Source organism: Anarhichas minor, unplaced genomic scaffold, assembly GCF_050575085.1.
Source record: "Anarhichas minor isolate MPS153535 unplaced genomic scaffold, ASM5057508v1 ptg000058l, whole genome shotgun sequence".
NCBI classification, from domain to species: domain Eukaryota; kingdom Metazoa; phylum Chordata; class Actinopteri; order Perciformes; family Anarhichadidae; genus Anarhichas; species Anarhichas minor.
The window spans coordinates 4,652,320-4,662,002 of NW_027466504.1; the positions used below are offsets into that span (position 1 = coordinate 4,652,320).

A 9,683-nucleotide genomic window follows, 5' to 3' on the forward strand; every position below is an offset into this window, starting at 1 on the left:
GTTGTTTGTTCTTCTGACAGCAGATTGACCCCAGAGTTGATGAAGGTCAGATGGATATGAAGAGCAGCCAGAAACTCCTGAACACTCAGATGTACGAAGCAGAACACCTTGTCCTGGTACAGTCCTCTCTCCTCTCTAAAGATCTGTGTGAACACTCCTGAGTACACTGAGGCTGCTCTGATATCGATGCCACACTCTGTCAGGTCGGATTCATAGAAGATCAGGTTGCCTTTCTGCAGCTGATCAAAAGCCAGTTTTCCCAGAGACTTAGTCATCTTCCTGCTCTCTGGACTCCAGTGTGGATCTGTCTCAGCTCCTCCATCATACTTGACCTTCTTCAGTTTGGACTGAACCACCAGGAAATGGATGTACATCTCAGTCAGGGTCTTGGGCAGCTCTCCTCCCTCTCTGGTCTTCAACACATCCTCCAGAACTGTAGCAGTGATCCAGCAGAAGACTGGGATGTGGCACATGATGTGGAGGCTTCGTGAGGTCTTGATGTGGGAGATGATCCTGCTGGCCTGCTTCTTATCTCTGAATCTCTTCCTGAAGTACTCCTCCTTCTGTGGGTCAGTGAACCCTCTGACCTCTGTCACCATGTCAACACACTCAGGAGGGATCTGATTGGCTGCTGCAGGTCGTGTGGTTATCCAGAGGCGAGCAGAGGGAAGCAGTTTCCCCCTGAAGAGGTTTGTCAGCAGCACATCCACTGAGGTGGACTCAGTAACATCAGTCAGAACCTCATTGTTGTGAAAGTCCAGAGGAAGTCGACACTCATCCAGACCGTCAAAGATGAACAGAACCAGGAACTCTTCAAACCTGCAGATTCCTGCTTTTTTGGTTTCACTGAAGAAGTGATGAACAAGTTCCACCAAGCTGTACTTTTTCTCTTTCAGCACATTCAGCTCTCTGAAAGTGAATGGAAATGTGAACTGTATGTCCTGGTTGGCTTTGTCTTCAGCCCAGTCCAGAGCGAACTTCTGTGTTAAGACTGTTTTCCCAATGCCAGCCACTCCCTTTGTCATCACTGTTCTGATTGGTTCCTCTCTTCCAGGTGAGGCTTTAAAGATGTCTTCTTGTCTGATGGTTGTTTCTGGTCTGTGTGGTTTCCTGGATGCTGTTTCAATCTGTCTGACCTCATGTTCACCATTGACCTCTGCAGTCCCTCCCTCTGTGATGTAGAGCTCTGTGTAGATCTGATTCAGAAGGGTTGGGTTTCCTGCTTTAGCGATCCCCTCAAACACACACTGGAACTTCTTCTTCAGGTTAGATTTGAGTTCACGCTGACAAACTGGAGCAAGAAGTCCTGAATGAACAGACAACAAAGAAGATCAATGAGTCAAAGAATAGATTTCAACATGTAATTTCTTCAAAGAATGAGTCTATGAATATATTCTGGTCCATCTCTTGAGATTTTAGTAAACGTCCCATTTATCCAGCATGTTAAATCTTTAGAGAAATCCTCTTACTGCTCTGCAGACAGTCAGCCAGCTCCTCCTGCTTCATTCTCCTCAGGAAGTGCAGTGTGATCTTCACAAATGCCTCTCTGCTGCTCCTCCTCTGCTCTTCATCCTCACCGTCTAGCACCTCCTCATCCTCCCTCTGACTCTCTAAGCATTCTGGGTAATCTGAACTCACAAACTTCTGGATCTTCTTCAGCTCGTTCTTCACAAAAGTGACGATGTTCTCCTCCAGCAGCTGGAACAGAATATTCTATGAATGACACAAACTAAAACCATGGAACCAAACATCAGATCCATGTTGGACAGACTGACAATCCACTGGTCTACAAAGTGCAGCATGGAGATGATTGTGAACAGAATATATGTAAAAGTAGTTGTACATGTACAGACCATAAATATGAAGTCCAGTTGTGTTTGATGCTGCTGGGCAGACCGACCTCTGGGAACCTCTGAGCTCTCCTGGTCCTCTCTGTGGAGGAATCATGAACAATCAGCTCACATTGTGTTTGCACCAGAAACTGTTTACAGTTAATGACTTACACACAAACACATACAGACCGGTTAGTTAAATATATTGAGTTATGTCATGATTGATCATCATGAAAAAACACTGTAAACAATGCAAGACCAATTCTGTGTTTCATAACTGAGAATCAGAACAGTTCATCATTGGTTTCATTGGTTTTAAGAACTTACTCTGGGTCATAAGAATGGCGTCCATCTTTGAAGTCAATCAGACGACCTGTAGACCGATCACTCTTCATGGACACACAGCTGGGTACAGGAAACTTTTCTCTCTGCTGCTGTGAACTGATAGAAACACTGAGATTTACTGAATATACACAATTTCTCTTTCTGCTTTCACTGTTTTTATTGGACAGTGAAAGTTATGTTGTTGCCATTGAAACATGTCTTTAATGATGAAGAAGACACAGCTTCTTTATGGTGACTTGTTGTCATTACAATGAGACACAATAACTAAAACTATTCGAGTCACATCTTGTAGCAGTTTGACTTGGAGCCGGGGAGCCTGACTGGTAGATATGTGTGATGCAGGAGCGAGCATGCTTAAAGGCGCTGATCTCCACAATCTGATGTGATACATGGAGTTTTGTAATTTTATACCAATGCCAGGCTAAGACAATACTGTCGAGCTGCCACCCCACTTGAGCCCCGCACTATGTTCCCTGATTGCAATTGCGATTAGCAATCTGGGGCTTTTGCTTTAATGAGGGTATTTCTGGAGTCATCTGCAAAGCAACAGCCTAGTTACCAACAAAGGCTGGGACATATACAGTGGGGAAAAAAGTATTTAGTCAGCCACCAATTGTGCAAGTTCTCCCACAAAGATGAGAGATGCCTGTAATTTTCATCATAGGTTCACTTCAACTATGAGAGACAGAATGGGGGGAAAGAATCCAGGAAATCACATTGTAGGATTTTTAATGAATTAATTGGTAAATTCCTCGGTAAAATAAGTATTTGGTCACCTACAAACAAGCAAGATTTCTGGCTCTCACAGACCTGTAACTTATTCTTTAAGAGGCTCCTCTGTCCTCCACTGGTTACCTGTATTAATGGCACCTGTTTGAACTCCTTATCAGTATAAAAGACACCTGTCCACAACCTCAAACAGTCACACTCCAAACTCCACTATGGCCAAGACCAAAGAGCTGTCAAAGGACACCAGAAACAAAATTGTAGACCTGCACCAGGCTGGGAAGACTAAATCTGCAATAGGTAAGCAGCTTGGTGTGAAGAAATCAACTGTGGGAGCAATTATTAGAAAATGGAAGACATACAAGACCACTGATAGTCTCCCTCGATCTGGGGCTCCATGCAAGATCTCACCCCGTGGGGTCAAAATGATCACAAGAACGGTGAACAAAAATCCCAGAACCACACGGGGGGACCTAGTGAATGACCTGCAGAGAGCTGAGACCAAAGTAACAAAGGCTACCATCAGTAACACACTACGCCGCCAGGGACTCAAATCCTGCAGTGCCAGACGTGTCCCCCTGCTTAAGCCAGTACATGTCCAGGCCCGTCTGAAGTTTGCTAGAGAGCATTTGGATGATCCAGAAGAGGATTGGGAGAATGTCATATGGTCAGATGAAACCAAAATAGAACTTTTTGGTAAAAACTCAACTCGTCGTGTTTGGAGGAGAAAGAATGCCGAGTTGCATCCAAAGAACACCATACCTACTGTGAAGCATGGGGGTGGAAACATCATGCTTTGGGGCTGTTTTTCTGCAAGGGGACCAGGACGACTGATCCGTGTAAAGGAAAGAATGAATGGGGCCATGTATCGTGAGATTTTGAGTGGAAACCTCCTTCCATCAGCAAGGGCATTGAAGATGAAACGTGGCTGGGTCTTTCAGCATGACAATGATCCCAAACACACCGCCCGGGCAACGAAGGAGTGGCTTCGTAAGAAGCATTTCAAGGTCCTGGAGTGGCCTAGCCAGTCTCCAGATCTCAATCCCATAGAAAATCTGTGGAGGGAGTTGAAAGTCCGTGTTGCCCAGCGACAGCCCCAAAACATCACTGATCTAGAGGAGATCTGCATGGAGGAATGGGCCAAAATACCAGCAACAGTGTGTGAAAAGCTTGTGAAGACTTACAGAAAACGTTTGACCTCTGTCATTGCCAACAAAGGGTATATAACAAAGTATTGAGATGAACTTTTGTTATTGACCAAATACTTATTTTCCACCATAATTTGCAAATAAATTCTTTAAAAATCAGACAATGTGATTTTCTGGATTTTTTTTTCTCATTCTGTCTCTCATAGTTGAGGTATACCTATGATGAAAATTACAGGCCTCTCTCATCTTTTTAAGTGGGAGAACTTGCACAATTGGTGGCTGACTAAATACTTTTTTCCCCCACTGTAAGTACAAACATCCAACAGGCAACTCTTTTAAACCACTGACTCTTCATAGAACTGCACTCTACCACCAGAACCCCTGCAGGTAGTGCCAAACATATGAAGCTCTAGCGTAAGTTCAGTCAGGAAGACTATACTCTTGTATGCAGTGACGTGCGGTGAGGTTCGTGGCTGGTGAGGCACTGACTCGATCTTTCAGAGTCAGATTTACAAATATATGAACCCAAAATAGAGTATCTTAAATCACCATTCAATTGGCAGCTTGCACATTGACTACTGGTTGCTTTTCATATCAGCATTATTTACACACACATAGGTACGGAACATATTTGAATGCACCAGGAGCGTGTGTGCCGCGATCTGCGACCTGCCCCACCAACCTGTTTCAGAAGCGGAGCGAAAATCGCGAGATCCCGCGATAATCTGTGTAACAACCACGGATTTATAAAGAGAACAACAAACACAGACAAGCTTACTTTACCTGTCCGACGTTGGATTGCTGTTGATTTGGTCACATTTCCCTGTTTTTTGAGAATTGTTTAAGTTTAGATATTTAATCTTAAATGTTTGCGGTCAAAGCAAAATATAAAACGAAGAAGAGAAGTGTAGAAGAAGAGTAACGGAACTACGAGCATAACCCGACCCGTGGGCTCTCTTACGCCCCTTCATTGAGGCAGAGGTACTGTGTGCCTCCCCTCTGTGCTTTTTCACTGCGGTTTCTGTCAAATCAGCAAGACTGAATATGTTCTACACATACGTGAAATACATGAGCTATTCTATGGAAAGAAATTACATATAATACAAGTGTCAACCAGGGACGTGCGGTCAGGGGAGGCACCTGTCATCATGAAAAGTAAAAAACAAATAATGATAAAATAAAATAACAATTAATATTTATCTACTGATCTGTGCTATAAATGTAATTTCTGTATGATTCCCATCATTTCAAGCATTTTTGTAATCAAAATCGCTGAATTTGCGCATTTCCTGTTCAAACAGAGGAGACACGAGGTGAGGCAGCGACGAGCTCTGCCTCACCTCAGATTGCGCAATCCCCACAAACTGGGTTGAGCGCGTGCCTTTTGCTCTAAGGCACGCGCTCAACCCAGCTCGTCGCTGCCTCACCTCGCGTCTCCTCTGTTTGAACAGGAAATGCGCAAATTCAGCGATTTTGATTACAAAAATGCTTGAAATGATGGGAATCATACAGAAATTACATTTATAGCACAGATCAGTAGATACATATTCATTTTTATTTTATTTTATCATTATTTGTTTTTTACTTTTCATGATGGCAGGTGAGCCTCCCCTGACCGCACGTCCCTGCTTGTATGCTTAGGCTAAAAGTTTCTTTCTCACTCATTATTTCCTTGCTGTCACTGTTCGGGGCTGTCAATCATGATATCAGCTGTTTAGATCAGCTGGTCTCTATCCAATATTACAATGAAACAATTGGATCATTATCCTATCATCTTGCTGCTGTCTACTTATGTTTACTCTGCAATTGTTGCATTTTTATCATATTCTACTAATTGCCCATATTAATTGTGTTCTGATATGTGGTGTCATATCAGGTAAGTGGTGTTATATCGTCGTATCTGGTAAGTAGAAACCTATTCATTCTATTTTCACAAGTGGTTCATATTCTTGTATTCTCATAATTTAGTCATAGGCTATCTGCTACATTTCCATTACTTCTGTAATTGCTCACAATCATTGTATTCTAATAAGTGACGTCATGGACATCGTATATCGAAGTGGTGTCAGACCCATCGCATTACTAATTCTCAGGTCCCTGCTGACTTGTTTGGTTAAATCCATTCAATGTCTTATGAGTGATGTGTGATTCATTTAAAGTGCAGGTAATGGAGTCATTCCAGTACACTAGTCTAAGCTCAAACTGTTGCTATTCAGGTCACTGCTGGCCATTAGCCATTGCTGACTAGAGCCTACATTGCAATCAGGGCATTGCTGTCCTCAGGCCATTGCTGGCTAAGATCAAAAAAGTTGATCTCGCAAATACTCAGGTCAGTGCTGACCTAGTCATTGCAGCGTTTTTGTTCATGTTTACTCATTTGTGGTAAATCGCTGATTCTAATCTAAACGTCAAATTTCTGTCATGCTCCTTGTTATGCCTCATCTCTTAGCAGCTTATGCAATCTTCATCCATCATTTGTGACCCGTTTCATTCCCGCTTGGTAAGTCAACATTCTTTTGGGGGAAATATTAGGCTGTGGTTTATTTTTTTTCCTTTTGGGGGATTTATCTTGCTGCTGCTAAGGACAGACGCCCCGCGATTACAAATCTCCCTGTAGAGTCCAAGCGCCAAAGACTCTGTCAAGACTTTATCATCACATATCATCGGTTAATAAAAAACAATTATCTTTTCTTCATCTAACTTGTCTCTCCTGATTGAACTGCCACAAGTCTGCATACCTTGATAACTTGTTCCCAGGCCTCTGAATGTAGTCCCCAAACCCCTGCAGCTAGTCCCCAGACCTCTGAACCTGGTAATTAGTCTTCTGAAACTACTCCTCATACCTCGAAACCAAAACTCTGGAGCTATTTCCCAGACAACTTCAGCTAGTCCCCAGAGCAGTGAAGCTTTTCTAAAGACATTTGCAGCTAGTCCCATTCCTCTGTCTCCAGAAATCTGCAGCTATCTGAACATATGACCTCTCCTGGTCGACTCTGTGGAGGAATTAGCTCACATTGTGTTTGCACCAGAAACTGTTTACAGTTAATGACTTACACACAAACACATACAGACCGGTTAGTTAAATATATTGAGTTATGTCATGATTGATCATCATGAAAACAACACTGTAAACAATGCAAGACCAATTCTGTGTTTCATAACTGAGAATCAGAACAGTTCATCATTGGTTTCATTGGTTTTAAGAACTTACTCTGGGTCATAAGAATGGCGTCCATCTTTGAAATCAATCAGACGACCTTTAGACCGATCACTCTTCATGGACACACAGCTGGGTACAGGAGACTTTTCTCTCTGCTGCTGTGAACTGATAGAAACACTGACATTACATCATCATCATCATTCAATCATGAAGAATCAGCTCACATTGTGTCTGTCCACACAGAGACAAACAAGGTAAAGGTCCATGAAGTGATATCTGGATGTGGATCAGATGAGTCCCTGTAGTGGTAAAGGTTTACTAGTCCTGCTGATCCCACTGAGAATCAACAGCTCAGTCTTTCAGCTCACTGTTTTCTTCACCAGTCAGTTTGGTTTAGTCCCAACAGCTCTCACCAAGCCCTCCATGTAGCTCTCCCTCCCTCACTGTACACTGCTGAAGTGCCCTGGAGCAAGGCACCCAGAACCTCCAGCTGCTCCAGTGGAGCGTCTCAGTGTCAGACTGGTTGTACTGGGCAGCTCCCAGTGTGAAAGAATGACACTAAACCAGTAAAGTTTCTCTGAGTTAACAACAGTTCAAACATGAATCATCACACCCACCTCACTCAGTGATTGGTCAGCTGATTTTATGTGAGAAAGTAGGCGGAGTTTGAACTTGTCTCACAGCTCTCTAAGACGGATGGCTTTTTACAAGAAATAGAAACAATTTCGATTTATTGTTTAGCATAACCCGACTCTTACTGTCAGTTACAGCTTACATCTGATCAGCACATGGAGGTTGTCCTTTAAAGTCAATTAAATGTTGTGTTGACTGGTTGCTCTTGAAGGACAGACAGCTGGCCTCGGGACAGTCTGGTCTCTGCTGCTGGACCCTGAAACAAAAACAGCACAGAAAAATGTGGACGTTGTAGAAAAACTGATGATGAATGTTAAATCTTTAAACACAGAAAATAACTAGAATGGTTAGAAGTTAGAAATGCCTTATCGTCAGTTATAAATTCTTACCTTCCATCAGAAGATTTTCTAAAATCAAGAGGACTCTCCATGGACGCATCACTCTTCAAGGACACACAGCTGGGTTCAGGTCCAGGTTCTGGAGATTCTGGTCTCTGATGGATCCTGAAACAAAAACAGTATTGATACAAGTTGAGGAAACTTTGTCCTTGTCCTAAATGAAGAAAAACATGTCATGTGTCCACTTTATTAGGTACATCTGTGAAGTCTAAAACAATTCAATAAAACAGTGCTGCACTAAATTCTACCTTTACAAAGATGATAATGTTCAGTTTTTGTTTCAGAAGTGTGTTAAATCAGTTCTATGTGTATTACTGAAGTAACAGTTAAAGGTGGTGTTGTACTGGACTACATTATAATAACTCAGTTAAAGGTGGTGTTGTACTGGACTACATGATAGTGAGAGCTGTGTTTGATGGTCAGAATATTAGGAACCCCTCTGAATATAATGAAGTCTGGTACAACACCATCAGTAACTTTGACCTCAGTGATAAAACATAATGAACTGAGTGAACTCCTCTGTGACGGTGTCAGTAAAAAGTGAACACTATGTGTGAACAGTGAGAGATGGTCATCTCACCTCTGAGCTTTGGTCCGGCTGGTTTTAGAGGGAGGGACTCCCTCCTCTCTGTCCTCACACTGATTCATAGCAGAGTCCACACCTTCACACAAACACAACAACATTATTTCTCTTCATCATGACAAACACACACAGCTCATTCACCTCAATACTAAATACACTCATGGGACAGTTTCCATGTTGTCACTTTGAGCTGCAGTCATCTCTAAGAAATGACGTTCACAATGCTCTTTAGTCTGTTGGCTTGTTTGAAGACTAGAGGAAGACACTTTATGTTCTTTGGGGATGACGTCACTCTTCACTTTCTTTGACTGACTTTGAAAACCTCTTCAACGTTTGAAATGTTCCTCTGTTTCCACGTCTACTACATCCAGTCAGAGCATGAAGCAGCTAGTCCAATAATCCAAAATCAGTCATGTGACCTTGTTAGCTGCTGCTGAATTCACATCACTTTGTACCTTCATGTGTAGAGGAACCAGTGAGAGCAGAGCTGAAAGCATCAGTCCAATCATCGATCAGCACATCAGCTCTCATTCATCCTTTACATCATCTCTCCTGTATCAGCTGCTTCTCTCTGTTTCCTATCAGTGTCAGCTGAATCCCTTTGGCTTCTTGTTGCTCACACTAAAGACTGAAGTGAACAAACCTTTAGTTAATTGTGACTTCAGTTGTTTTTACAGTGAAAACTCAAAGCACACGAGGAAACATTCTCTCTCTGCTGCTCAGCTCCTCTTTAACTCAGAAAAGTCTGAAGAGAAAAGTTAGATCGAAAAAGTGTCTCAGACAGTTGAGTTAAGAAAAGGTCGACTACAACCTGCTGATTAATGTGCACACTTTAAAAAACAAATCTTTATAAAATGG

The 9,683-nt window shown here is 42.5% G+C and overlaps 1 protein-coding gene across 1 annotated transcript in view; it reads right to left on the reverse strand.

The window, feature by feature from the left end:
• Positions 1-9,083, reverse strand: part of LOC142932586 (uncharacterized) — a 136,391-nt gene extending 127,308 nt beyond the window's left edge. Inside the window, exons 1-5 of the mRNA XM_076076505.1 lie at positions 8,823-9,083; positions 8,234-8,335; positions 7,282-7,376; positions 2,395-2,401; positions 1,110-1,136 (exon numbers count right to left, since the gene is read on the reverse strand). Of these exons, the coding sequence (XP_075932620.1) occupies positions 1,110-1,136; positions 2,395-2,401; positions 7,282-7,376; positions 8,234-8,335; positions 8,823-8,926 (335 nt within the window). The 5' untranslated portion in view covers positions 8,927-9,083. The remainder of the gene's footprint in view (positions 1-1,109; positions 1,137-2,394; positions 2,402-7,281; positions 7,377-8,233; positions 8,336-8,822) is intronic.
• Between the last annotated feature and the right edge of the window lie 600 nt (positions 9,084-9,683).